Source organism: Myripristis murdjan, chromosome 24 (assembly GCF_902150065.1).
Source record: "Myripristis murdjan chromosome 24, fMyrMur1.1, whole genome shotgun sequence".
Classification (NCBI taxonomy): Eukaryota; Metazoa; Chordata; class Actinopteri; order Holocentriformes; family Holocentridae; genus Myripristis; species Myripristis murdjan.
Genome location: NC_044003.1, coordinates 11439281 through 11453847, shown reverse-complemented (window position 1 = coordinate 11453847; position 14567 = coordinate 11439281). Strand labels below are relative to the sequence as shown.

The 14567-nt window shown below is 42.0% G+C and overlaps 1 protein-coding gene across 1 annotated transcript in view; it reads left to right on the top strand.

Moving 5' to 3' along the window:
* The window catches only part of fndc1 (fibronectin type III domain containing 1), a 42886-nt gene that overhangs the window by 23864 nt on the left and 4455 nt on the right, over positions 1–14567 (top strand). The window contains exons 16-19 of the mRNA XM_030046557.1: positions 906–980; positions 2076–2216; positions 7017–7253; positions 9959–10067. Of these exons, the coding sequence (XP_029902417.1) occupies positions 906–980; positions 2076–2216; positions 7017–7253; positions 9959–10067 (562 nt within the window). The remainder of the gene's footprint in view (positions 1–905; positions 981–2075; positions 2217–7016; positions 7254–9958; positions 10068–14567) is intronic.

Sequence of the window (14567 nt, the reverse complement as noted above, 5' to 3'; positions counted from 1 at the left end):
TGTGAGACCACAGTAACCACATGTAAGACTCCACATCTGGGGTCTGGCTGTGGTCAGAATAATGCTGGTTTAAACACACTCCCCGGACTGTCAGTTGCACACTGCCATCAGTGTTACCACACTATACACACTAGGCATGGAAATATGCTGAAAAATGAATGCACACAGATTCTAGGTTATTATATTTGCCTGAAAGTACAGTAACTTCACAAATGGAACAAAGTGAAATTTTAAAATTAAAACAATTCTATAATCACAAATTCTAAATAACAAGAATTTGAATATTTGCAGCAAAATAACACCACAAACAAGAGAAAAAATGCAATGAAACAAAATCTAGATTATTAACTAAAACTTAACTCAGTCAAATTCAAAATAATCTAAATAATTGGATCTTAAGCCTGAAATTTTCTACTCCAGACATTTGCAACTGCAGCCATTACATTCACAGATGCTATGACATAAGACTGTCGAAGACCTATAGAGCCCTATAACAGCTAACCGCAGCCCTATATTCACCATACATGCTATTAGTCCAACACGGCACATACAGCCTCAAACAAACCCACACAAAGGCAAACTCAGACAGTTGGTATTATGTTTCCTTGTAAAGTCTAAACAGGGAAAATCAGTGCCAGTAGGGCTTTTAAAACGCATTTCAACTCCGACTTTGCATTTTGAATATAGGATTTGCCTCATTAGGCGTTATATAGTTTGTGAAATGTAAACCAGCTTTGCGTGGGTTTTATTTTGTTGTTGTTAAAGGGTATGTGTGAGGGCTGGTGTCAATGTGTTTGTGTATGTATCTGTATGCATATGAGTGTGTGTGTGTGTGTGTGCCAGGTCAGAAATGTGTAAATTGTTGTGTGAGACTGATGCCACAGCTTGTCGTACTTCTCTGACAGAGGAATCCTCAGGAATGGAGGTGGACTACATGGTTACAGGGGCCGTGGTGCCCGATGCTTTAGCTCTTAAGAAAGGTATTGGCTGAGTATGGCTATGCACCAACCTACCTACCTACCGCCACCAGGCTGGAATGGACTGTACTGTTTGTTTATTGACTGCTGAATGTTTGTCTATCAACTCATCTGTTTGCGAGCTCCTCCTCTCTCTTCTGCCTTGCCTTGCTTTGCCTGTGGTCCTCAATTTATTTCTGTTCTTGTGCATTTGTTTTGTTTGGGTTTGTTTCAGCGTTGGGGTTTTGGACCTTTTCCATAGCGGGCTGTTTTTAATCTCTTTCATCCCGAAAACTGGACCCACACTGCCTGTGAAAAGCATTACTAACCCAGAGAGAATGCCCTGGTTTGTAACTTAATGTGATGTATTTGCAGGTCTTAATGTTGTTTTGAAATGTAATGGATGGATGCTGGCTTCACTCGAACACTCGCAGAATGGAAATCTGCATGCACCTTGATGTTTGGTTGTCGGTTTTCTTTGTAATTTCACTGCAGGTGTTTGGATGACTCAAGGAATCTATTGCCTGTGAGCAGCACTGGACTTTTTTTTTTTTTCTTTTTGCGAGAAAAGCCTCAGATTATTTTCTTAGCAATTCTCCTGCCATGGCTCAAAGCTGTGTGCTTGTGTACAAAATGTTTGTTTGGACCATGATGTAATGCCAAGGTCCATTGGTGCTGAGTAAGGAAAAAGAAAAACAGTGATGGAAGTGGAAGGAACTAATTCAATTTCACTCACTGAATCCTTACACATATGTCAGGCTTGGAGAGTGTCTGCCTTATAGCAGTCGGTTGCAAAATGGCTGTCATCTTCAAGCCCACCCCGCTTGACTCCCCCACCCTCACCCCTCCCTGCCCCACTTGGAAAATATGGGTAGCAATACATTACATAAGAATAAGATGGCTTTGGTGTTCAAGGGAAATAGGGTTGTTTCCAGTGAGATCATACAGTTGCCCGAAATCAATTAAATCTCTTTGACGCCCCTAAATTTCATGGCACTTGTGGTGACAATTACTATGGATTACTGAAACACAGCTGCATGGGATTTAATCAGCCTGCAAACACAGAAAGTGAATTTCAGTCAAAAGCTCACTCATGCGTTTTTATTGTTTTGTTGCTAGATGAGTTATTTGACCAGACCACCCTGCTGCCACCCACCACCACCACTTCCAGGGAGGCCTGGACTCCAGTGCCAGACAACAGACCCTTCAACAACAGCCCTTCATCTGAGTTTGACCTCACTGGCAAGAAACGATTCACAGGTACCGTAAGACTGGGTTTTTATACTTACTGCCTTCAAGTCCATGCAGGAAGCTTGTACAAGTGTATGAGCTTCAAGCACTGGACATGGATGTCATTAGAAATCTTTTTTCCATGGGTTTTATACAACTGTAGAGGAAAAGCATCATAAAAAGTTGTTTTCTAGGCTTCAAAACGCAGAGTAGAGAAGTCAGATAGGCTTGCTGACAACAAAACTTCACATCTCAGAAATTCAGAAACGTCTGAATTTCTGACTTGCGTAGTATTTCCAACATGCACCTAAAGGCCTTGAATGTTGCAGGTTGCAAATCAAACTTTTAGATTTGCTCTGTCAGTAAATCCATACAGAACATTGCAATTGATAATTCAAACAGGCTGTAATTTTCATTGGATGATTCCCCTTCATCACTCCAGCGCATGGAGCTGAAGTTGTATTACAGTTGCAGCATGTGAAGCCGGCCTTTAAGGAATATAGGAGAAATCACTGTGTCTGTTCACTGACTTATGTTAATGTTCATGTATGTTTGTGAGTTCATGCTGGCACAAATGTGCCCTATTCAGTAGCCATCACACCCTACCACCTCTTCCTCTTCTGTCTGCCACACACGATGATTTTGAATCCCTTTAGCCTTGCTATATGCAGCTCGGACCCCAGACTTCAGGTTAAATATCATATCCCCCATTGTGCATGATGGATCTGTTTGTAAGAGGACCTTCACCTCCTCAGATATACAGTAACTCATTCTTTCACTTAATGGATGAAAAACCATCCTTCTCCTTCTATGCTCGTCTCAAGTAGCAAGAGGTTGCACTCTTTTGGGGGGAAGCTCCTGTGAGATTAGTCTAAATGCCAGAAACAGACAGACCAGAATAATAGAGAGACAGAGAGACACAAAGAGAGAGATAGAGAGGGGGAGAGAGAGAGAGAGAGAGGAGAGAGAGAGAGAGAGAGAGAGAGAGAGAGAGAGAGAGAGAGAGAGAGAGAGAGAGAGAGAGAGAGAGGAGAGAGAGAGAGAGAGAGAGAGAGAATAAGAGATATTATTTTTATCTGACCTGACAGAATAAAATATGGCATATGGCTCCGACTGCAAAACTACGAGTCTAAGAGCATGATTAACCATACATGCTTCAGTGCTGAGTATCACATGTTTTGTGTGTGTGTGTGTGCGGGTTTGTGTGTATGCGTGTGCATGTGTATATACGTGCTGACGTGTCTCAGTGCTGTAAATAATGATAGGGTGATATGCATTCTGTTCTCTGTCACGGAAGAGAAATAAATTTGGATGTCTATTTTGGCTCACACTTACTTTCATTCCATAATATATTCACAGTATCGGACAGCCTCGTATAATTTACATTAACAATACCAGGCCAAGAAAAATGTTCAGTCAGAGAATCTCTGTGTTGGTCTGGCACGACGATCAAAAACACGAGCAGTGTTACCCTTTTAGCACGGCTGATGGATGATAACCTGAACTGACTTCTGTTTCAGAATCATATTCGCTTTATTTTCCAAGTCAAATAGTAGAGTAAAATGTAGTATCTCACAATAAAATGTAGTATCTCACTACCATGTATCACAAAGAGCATACATTGTAGTACTCACAGTACTCTGATTCACTGACAGTGGTGTAGTAAATACTAATGTGTGTTTATACATTCACCATCAATTTCTATGTAGTAGCTTATGCCATGATCTATGTGAATACCTGTTTCTGATTGGCTGGAGGGTGTGTGTTCAAATCATGTAGTGAACACATCATCCATCTCGAGTTTAATTAATCATTGCTCTAAATTCATAACCTGGCCAAAAACTTTCAAACAGCAACAAACTAAACAATGTTTGCCTGCTTTGCTTTAGCCGTCAGCTTTAAAATACTGATCGCTTCAAAACTACTGTGATTATTTTCCAGCAGTTAAGACTGGCATAATGTTCACACCATCGCTGAGCTAGCCAAGCTATTTTGTGTAGATATGTACCGTAATGCCATATGCTCAAGTTCAGTTACATAAGCCGTGTCATGTGCATGGTAGCATTTCCTCTGCTAGGCTGTCTGACCTGCACAAAAACAGTGCAGGCAGAATATAACTGTCTAAATGAATTATATCTCCCGATTTTTCATTGTTGGCAAGTGGCCATGGTATGCGCAGGATAGTAATGTGTTAAGGGTTTTTAATGCAGTCTGTGCAGATTATCTCTCTTATCTCATAGGAGAGCCTCCATAAGGAATCAGCCCCTGTCCGGGAAATCTTAAGCATATCAACCCATTACAAATACAGTGCCCCTTGCACACTGCTGAAAGGCTTATGAGCAAAGCATTTACCCCCTTTACTTGGGCCATTTTTGCAGAAATATTAATACAGAGGCGGCTATGCATGCATAATTCTTAGGAGAGCTTTGCAAATCAAAAAACAAAAAACAACAAAAAAATAACAGTTCTCTTGTGTACAATAACAATATGATGGTCTTAATCCGAACAGTTGGTTTGAATGGCTTCCATCTCACCTTACATGGTTCAATAGCACCAAGGTTTTCTGAGGACATTCGGGGACTCTTGCAGAGCCAAGTATACTGAGGCCTCCTGCCACCTCTTTAACTGGTGTGAAATGCTTGCTTTGGCCTCTGCAACCATATCACCTCATCTGGATGCAGACCAAACAGACCAAAAAATTCTCTGGATAGGAATAAAACCAGCAATCTACTCAAAGTCTGACTGCTGATAATGTCAGAGCCCCTAACAGCCTTGAACTGACACTGAACCATCACTGCAGTCAGACGCTAAATTTGCCCGTCTCCCTCTTTCTTTGAGCTGAAATTCAACTGGATGGGAACAAGAGGTTTTACTGTTGTCTTTACATCTGAAGACTAACTCTGATATCAAAACAAAAGTACAATTCTAGCGATCTTTTTGATTTTGCTTTATTTTATTGTCACGGTTGCAGTGGAAACTCAAGACGTTAGAACAGAACAACTCTTGTTACAGTTATCGTTATCTTTATGGTTTGGTATGTGAATAGGCCCATAAGCATCGCCAGTAAGAGCGCAGATAAAACTTTGAGTAATGACCCAAGTATCATGGATTTGACTGAAAATGTACAACTTACCACAGGCATTTATGAGTCTTGTTAGACGATTTTTTTATAGATGCATCTTTATCAGTGCTAGGGTTAGAAATTCCAGCATCATCTGTGCCAGAGCCAACTGTGGGACAATTACAGAGCTTATTCTGGACACCATCTATCTTGGTAAACAGTGATATCTCGTGATAAGAAGCCACACATCGAGTCATCTGAAAATGATTACATTCCCAAGATGAAATGAGCAAGAACAGAAAAGCAGAAGGGCTAATATGAGAGCTAAGGCTGCAGACCTCAGCACAGAGAGAAGAGTCTGTGTTGACTTGATGAAAAGACATCCTCAGTCCTATTTATGAGTTTAATATTTTATATCCAGTTTAGCAGCCCGCCAGTCTGCTGACATGCTCTGCATTAAGTAACTGGCGGAGACTTCACTTTGTCTCTTTATCAACCCAGCCTTGTTTGGATTGACTGAATGTGGCCTGCAGCAGACATGGGTCAGTATGTATTTACTCATAATTCTGGCCAGTTGTGCAAATCCACTCGGAGTCTCAGATGGGTGGAGTGCCACTGTGGACAACACAATAAAAGTGAATTTATTATGTTTTTCTGGATGACATCTGTAACTATCTGACCTGTCCTGATACAGTAAACCCAACCCAATTAGCACAACTTGAATTTTGTGCACGAATAATTATTTATGTCTTTTTTAACCAAAGTACAGCTCAAGCAGGTCTTTTGAGTTGTTTTGGGTGTGTTGTGTTTAGATAGTGGATGTTTCAGTGAGCAAAAGAAGACAAAATGTCTCCAGCATTTAAAAAAAAAAAAAATAAATAAATGAAAAATAAGGGCACATGACAAAAGCTATCCATCTGGTTCTTCAAATTCCAAGAGCTTGCACAGATCCAGGTCAAACATATGGATGCGTGAATGCTGCAGAAAAATGAGGCCAAACAGCACCGTGTGTATAGGCACAGGCACACACATAAATCTCCCCGCCGTGCAGACAGATCATACATTTTGACATATGAATGCATAAGTGCATAAATGTATAAGCCATATGACTCGGCATATACACGTACATTAGGTGTCTGTGATGGTCTGAACCCGTGCAGACTGTGTGTGTTAATGTGTAGATGGATACTGACACGTGTTAGAGTCTTGGACTGTGAAGAGGCCCCATCATCTGGGGAGGTGGGAGCAACTCCAGGCTCCAGTGTTCCCTCCAAATCCCAGTCAGACCAGGAATTGTGGGATATCTGAAGTATTCACAGCTGTAGGTCCAGCTGGCACTCCCAAAGACACGGAAAAAAAAAAAAAAAAGACAAGACAGGCAGGGGAGGAGGAGCGAGATAGGAGAAGACAATCCCATGAACTTCTCTGATTCCCTCTCAGTTTCTCAAAAAAAAAAAAAAAAAAAAAAAAAAAAAGACTCACAACAGGCCAGTTGTTTTAAAAATGAATGAGTACTGGAAATATCTATTTCTTGGCCTCAGAGCTGAAATAATAAATGATAATAAAAGGCATATGCTGAAAAGATATTCAACCTTCCTTTATTTATCCATCTTTGCCCTATTGAAGTCAAGAATCGTTAAAAATAAGAAAAATCAAACATAAAAACTGGAACGTACACAGTGAAGATATTGTAGAACATATACGGGGAAATGTCTGCCTCATATTCAGATAATCTCTCCTGTTGCTCATATTTTCTGTCCTCCCGTCAGCTCCCTATGTGAACTACATCCGGAAGGACCCCGGTGCTCCTTGCTCCTTGACGGAGGCTCTGGAGTATCTTCAGGTCGACGTTCTGCAGGGCCTGATGGACAAGGACAGCTTGAGCTCCAATCAGAAGCAGCCTCCCAAGAACAAGCCCCACAACATCACCGTGGTTGCCATGGAAGGCTGCCATTCGTTTGTAATCCTAGACTGGGCCCGCCCACTGAAGGACGACATGGTGTCAGGTAAGAAATGCCTTAGGTCATTTCAAATCTCCACTTCTCTTTGCACACTGCACTGTTTGAAAAAATTAATTTATTATTGAGATGACTTACTAGCTGTGTCCCAATTCAGGGGCTGCCTCGTTGGAAGGTCACATTTCAGTTCCGCATACATCGTAGACAAGGCTGTTTCAGTCCAAACTGTCCAAACTGTGAATGCATCCCAGATATGAAGCCCTCTTTAAGCAGAATTTGGAGGACACAGCTGGTGCATCACTTGCCTTCATCTGTATCCCGAATTCTGCACAAATTTTTGCAGGGAAAGCAAACAAAACGACCACAGCACTTTGCTTTATCTGGCGTGGAATCGTCCGGTTCCGATCTAGGACTCACTGATGGATGCTCCACTTGAAATTTTAGTTCAATCCGTTTTTTTTTTTTAAGTGTCAGCGTACCCTGTTGTAGAACGCTGACCTCCTTATCATGTCGTGAGGCCAGGGGTTCGAACACTCACTGACTCTATGGAAATCCACAATAGACCATCCCAACTAGCAAATTAGAAAACTAGAAGGTTTAGTGAGTCCTCTGTAGAGCACACCTTGGCGGACTGTGTCCTTTGAAGGAGGCAGTCTCTAAACACAGCTATTGTTGTGGCAGCAGTAAACTTCACTATAAACTGGCACTAGCATTTCATGAGGGTAAATAATTGGGGTCTCATTTAGTGCAAATACAACGCTCTGTCGAAGCCCCTCTTGGTGATTCAGACTGATGAGACAGGTGTGTTTTTACATTTAATAATAATAATAAAAAAAAATCTTGCCTAGGATAGCCAAGGATATGATCTGATTATGTTTTATCAACTTTTGTGACTCTCTCATCTTTCGTGGTTCAACGGTTCACAGACGTTAAAACTTTGAACATGTCCCATGAGAGTCTGCCCTGAGTCAGATTGTGGGAAATCGCTCCAGGAGTTTACTGTCATCATCTCCCTCAGAGTCACTCAGGGAAAAACAAAATGCCTTAAACTTAGAGAGAGACAGAGGGAAGATGTGGCCCAGAGAGGGAGCTGAGGTTAGTGGGGAACTGTATGGGGTAAGGTGGAGAGCGGCCGATCGGTGATAGCGGTCTGCAAAGCTGGAGAAGCAGTGTGTTGTCTTTGGCAGGCCGACACAAGCTCCTGGTCGTGCTGTGGGCCGCTCTCCCCTCTGATGTGTAAAACAGATAGATGGTCTATACCGTCATCAGCCTTTTCTTCCTCTCTCTCTTTCCAGCTGTTCTCCCTGGTGTTTCTCCCAATCTCGCGCACTATCTGAACACCCTCTGTATCATTTTCATTGTATTTTTTTCCCCCTTAATTACATTTTGTCTGGACTTTTCGCCAATTTTCCATATATTTCCAGACCAAAGTCAAATAGTGCGAGCAAATACTTGTTTGTGGATTTGTTATATCTTGCTTATTGTAGGTGCCAGATTTGCTGGTTTACCATATCCAGTGCCAGAGGGGAAAGACATATTAATCACACATATTTGAACCACATACTTGTCTGTTTATTTATTATGGTGGTCGCACAATTCCTGGTTTGTAGTATTACTGTAGATTGGAGATAGACACAACGTGTTTTTATGCAGTTAGACAATGTATCATAAGAAGCCACAAATGTAATTTACTGTAATTCAAACTCAGTTATCCACAAACTCCATTACCCTTCAGTAATGTGAGCTTCTTATGTGAGACAGGCAGAGTGAAAGAGAGCAACAGAGAAAGACAGACAGAGAGAGAGAAAGAGAGAGAGAGAGAGAGAGAGAGAGAGAGAGAGAGAGAGAGAGAGAGAGAGAGAGAGAGAGAGAGAGAGAGAGAGAGAGAGAGATGCAATAAAGATGGCAAAGGCAAGTGAATACAGTGATACTTCTATCAAGACCTCAATTTAACAATGTAGATTGGAGAAGGAATGAATAACAGAGAGAAAGAAAACAAAAAAGTGTCTGTGCTAGTATAACTCTCTTCTCCTGTCGGCAGCCAGCTGTGTTGGTGTGGCTCCAGCAAAAATAGAAACCCCTCAGTATCCAACAGGAACAACTGGTAGTTTGGTGTGTGTGTGTGTGTGTGTGTGTGGTGGAGCTGGTTTTTGTTGGTTTAAATTGAATTGATCGAAGGCTCTGTGACCTCAGGAAACTCGCCTGATTCTTCAGGATTAGTGTGATTGAGAGAGAGAAAACAGGCGGTATAAAATAGACAGACAGGCGGGTTGGAAGGCGTTCAGCGCGAGCTACAGAAAGCGTGACGGTTGCAGTTTTTCTTCACAGTTAAAAGTATACGGGAGTGCTGACCCTCATTCCGTCAGCTCTCAAGACAGATTGCTCATTTCCATGTTATTTCACCCCCATTATTCCTTTTATAGCTTGAAAATGCAGTATTCGCCATTTCAAACAAGTGGCAACTATTCTTAGAAAATAATTCACAGCATAAAATAACTTTTGATCATTTTTAAAGAATAATAGGCCATTTAAATCTTACGTAGACTCAACATGGGCACCTTTTCAGGCTAGATCCTCTGTATTTTGGAGATATTAAATTGACTATGTTTTTGCTTCACTTCAAAACAGTAGATCTCTCTCTTTTTTTTCTAACTTTTCTCCAGGATCAATTTATCATATTCTCTGTTTCTAACATCTAGCAGCCTTTGCATTTACTAACATCTTCACCTTTGGCTTTATCTTGGTCCCTGCAGGCTATATGGTCCACAGCGCTTCATACGACGATGTCCTCAACAACAGATGGTCCTCCAGTGCCTCCAGTGGGACGCACCTGGCTGTGGAGAATCTCAAGCCCAACTCTAGGTAAAAACTGTGTGCGCATTTGTGTATATTGCATGTATTAGTGGTGTAAAACTGAGCCGTAAAAAACTGAACCGCTCAATCCGGTGCGAAAACGAACCGTTCCCAATACAATACACCCAACAAAGTGTGATGTTATGAACAGATTCACTGTACGAGAGCCATAAACCACACATTTAGCTGATGAATCGGTGAACATCCTGAAAGTATTTTTGTTTGTCTTAAATAGTCTAAGTAGACTTTTGCAGTTGACAGAATATGTGTTGACAGTGTTATCCCAAATTTCTCAATGAAAAAAATTGCCAATAAGAGAAAATACAGAGAACATAGGTAATGGTACTGTATGCAAACTCTATCAAGGGTTTGTGTGCATAGCTGTAGAGGGGTGAAGCTGATGCACAGTGATTTGGGACCAATATTTCACAGTATCACCTCACACATGGGAGTCATTGTAAACATGGACTTGAACTTATAAAATAAAGGATGTGCCTGGTTGTGACATCTCGTATCCTGGCCCATATGTGAAGTGTGCACAGGTGCTTTGCTATGTGGTGTGTTTATTCCTGTTGGGGAATGTTTATACCATTATCTCCTCATCATATAAGGTACAGAATATGCATCTTGTCTGTGTGGTTTATGTATGAGTTCATGCATGCATGCATGCATACTTGCTGGCCTTGTCCCGTTACATGCAAATGTGTTTCCAATTGCAATATCAGGCTAGGCTGATGTTGATCAGAGCGGAGCAGAGCTGGATGCTGATAGAGTAATGCTCGCACAAGAGAATGGAAAACCCGCAGAGTGAAGTAAATCAGCCTTGTCTGAACAGAGGCAGGTTAAGAAACAGCCTGAAATCAGCTGCAAAACGTGACTTCTTGGGAAACTCCGTCGAGATGCTGGAAAACTCAGAGGAGCGTAAATACAGCAGACATCACCTGTCACACACGCATGCAAGTATCCATACACACACACATCCCAGCACAAGGTACTGTTTTAGTTATTAGGGCGTGTTGCTGAAGGCATGTCTTACGAGTTATGGGTCACAGCTTTCAAAATAAGTGCATGGAAACTGCTCTCAACACTTGGAGCCAAGAGATGAGGGATGATATTTTGAGTTCTTACCTTAAACCCACATTTTGTTCCATTAACTGCTGCTAAGTGGGGCTAACTTAAGGAAACTTAAAGGTTAAGCCAAATTTCCCCACTTACCCCTTGTGAAATCTTCCCAGATAATTTCTGTGTGATTTAGCGAGGTTTCCAGTCTCCCCTCAGTCCACTGGGCCTGGATGGGTATTCATTTGTGTAGCTCAAACAAAAATATACCTCAACAGCAACTGCTCTTCCCATTAACCATGACACGGATACCCAACATAATCCACAGCCCTCGGGGGTGAAGAGTTTGTTATGAACTATTTCCTGCTGAAGAACAAGGGCAAACATTATCTGTCCACCCCCAGGTCATACAATGTCCTAATTCCTCTAAGTTTCCTATTAGGCCCAATGTCACCACTTAAACTACCTGGTGTATAATGTGCATGGTTTTAGCCACAAGATTCACGCTTTTAGTGCACAGCGGCTAATGGAATAAGAAGTAGGTATCACTCATATTTTGAGTGAACTGTTCCTTTAAAGTAAACAAATTTCTTGGCAAAGAGGTTCTTAAATTAAATTGTTTATTTGAGATCAGAAGATTGGGATTCAATGCACATCAGTGTATCATTTAGTCCATTTAGTCCCTGTAATGTAAATGATTTGATGAAATTTGGCTGGTGCCACCTTCTGAACACTGTGCTGAGGCGCTGGCATGCACCAAGAGAGCGACCCATAAGCGACCTATCATATTAGTAAAGTTTTTATTTGCCGAAACATCATTGTCTTCCTGTCACCATGTGGTTTTAGTACAATCCACATGACGCGATCAGCCCACACAGAGTTTGAGCCTTTAGCTTTTAAATATTGCGCTGCTGTCCAAACAAACTTCGGCTCACTTTTTACTCGTTTATTCTGTCACTCACTCACTCACTCCATCTCATCTCCACAGAGGAATCAACAAAATACACAAAGTCAGGCAGTTCCTCTGACATCTCATAACTCTGAATAAAGATTTAACGTTACCCATGGGACTGCGGTTGAGTGTGAGAAATGGCAAATAGAAGAGGGTAAAATAATATGTGCAAATACTTTTTGTGGTGTGGTTTAGTCTACTTAGGCACTGAATGGGTGACATTTGCTGCATGGGATCAAAGACAGAGAGTCAGAAAGGAAAGTCAATCACAGGAAATGAGTCACTGAGTACATGATTGACAGCTAACCAGACACTGTTTGAATGGTCCTGATGCAGTAAGCCCCACCCATCTGGTACCCCACATAGAAAAAAAAGGCTAACAATATGTCACAAATACGATTCAACCCTGGTCTGGTGTTTTAAAACGGTTAACTTATTGCAGATGTTAAGAGTAAGTCGGGGCAACAAGCGTGCGCTGGGTCGGTGGACGGTGGAAACACGGGTCAGTTTGACGTGTTATGATAGGTGTCTCATTGATGACTGTGGGAACCTACAAGCAGTAGAGATCTGTTGTGTGTGTGTGTGTGTGTGTGTGTGTGTGTGTGTGTGTGTGTGTGTGTGTGTGCATGTGTGTATTTCATGGAACCGAGGCTGGCAAAGATAAACTTTTCCAAGTATCCCCACAAAAGGTTTCCCTCCACGGCATCCGGTTTGTATCCAAGGTAGTGTGTCTCTCTTGGTTACGGTTGATTGCGGGATGGTTTATGGGACAGTGCAGACATTTCCTTCAGATGCTGGAGGCTCCTTCTGGCTGCCAGAACTACTGCTGCTGTACACACACACACACACTCACACACATGGACAGATCCCCCTGGATCAACAAGTCTTCCTGCTTATATGATCTAGTCAAATGTATCAATCAAACTCAAAGACAGATAGTTCATAACTGAGAGTGAAGAAAGATATACAGTACACACGCTTGCCCATATGAGTTGTATATTTGAAATCACTTGCCTTTCCACTTTTACATGCACATGCTACAGCAGTGTTATTAAAGGAACAGTTCACTGGAAATACAAAAAAAGATATTGTCCCATTTTATCCGCCATGTATTTGTTCTCTCTGGGAGCAGATAGAAACAGTTTTTCCAGTGTTTCTCGGCAGGAAATAGTTACCAGTGGAGCTGTTAACCCCCTAAGGCTGTGGATTATGTTGAGTATCCATGTTATTGCATTTGGATCCAGTGGTTGCTGTTGAGGTTTTGACAGTTTGAGCCGTATATACAATACCTATCCCGTCCCATTGTACCAAGTCACAGAAACAATCTGAATGGATAGAATAGACTAGGGATAAGTGGGAAAATATCCTTTTTTATTGTAGGTGAACTCTTTCGTTAAATTTAGTTTGAATAACTGACAGTGCATACTCGATTCAGAAAGCGTGACTAGCTTTTCCTAAGCTTTTCATATGCCTGGCTTTTTTTTTTTTTTTTTTTTTTTGGAGCCGACTGCCTCGTTGTTCTTCTGTCTAGTTGAAGTCCTATATGCATTTGAATCATTCTACACTGGGGCAATCCTACACCTCTGGGCCATCCATCTTCTCTAATGACTTCATGGTGAAAAATGTTTGCTGAAGGGCATATAGCATGGCCAGCGAGGCCAGGATCTGGCCTCAGTGCTGCGGTGAACGTGCAGCATGTGCAGCCACCGCTCACTTTCTCATCTGGAGCGAAGAAACTGAGAGTGATGCCCAAGAAGCAGATGGGGGATTTGATTGTGCATTTAAATGTTTGATACATCTGGATTGGTTTGGAGTACTTCTATCTTAGCAGTCGACTATCTGTTTCTATAAGCTGGCTCACATTTCCTTTTTTTTTTCTACCTTCTCCAATTTCGTCTTTGTTCATTACATCATCTCTCTCCCCCCTGCCTGTCTTTCTTTCTTTCTTGCTTTCTTTCTTTCTTTCTTTCTCGCTCTGTTGATATGTATTTTGGTCATACTTGTCACGTGGCTGTGGTGATTGGATCCAGGCCTCATTGCTTAACGTGGTTAGAGGCTTTGGCTAGAAATTAACAGACCATGAACTTACTGTATGTGACCCTGCGGACTGAAGGGGAGTGCATTCAACACACGACGCTGCACGTGTGAGCCCCTACTCTCTCTGCCTCACACACACACACACACACACACACACACACTCACACGAATGCACATGCACACACATCGGCCGTTCGCTGTGGAAAAGTTTGCAGACCCTTCAAGTCGTCACTCAGGATGGTGTTGTTTCTAATCTGATGGGATTTTATGATTCCTCCACCGCTCGCAGACACAGTGAGCTCACCGCCTGACTAGCAGGCCTTGTGTCATGAAGTAAAGCTCTCAGCGTGAAATTTCTCCTCTGCAGTCTATGCCTCTCTTTCACCCTCCCTCCATTTCTCCATCCCTCTCTTTTCACCGTCTGTCTTTCCCCTCGCTTTACTTTTTCCACATGCCTCCAT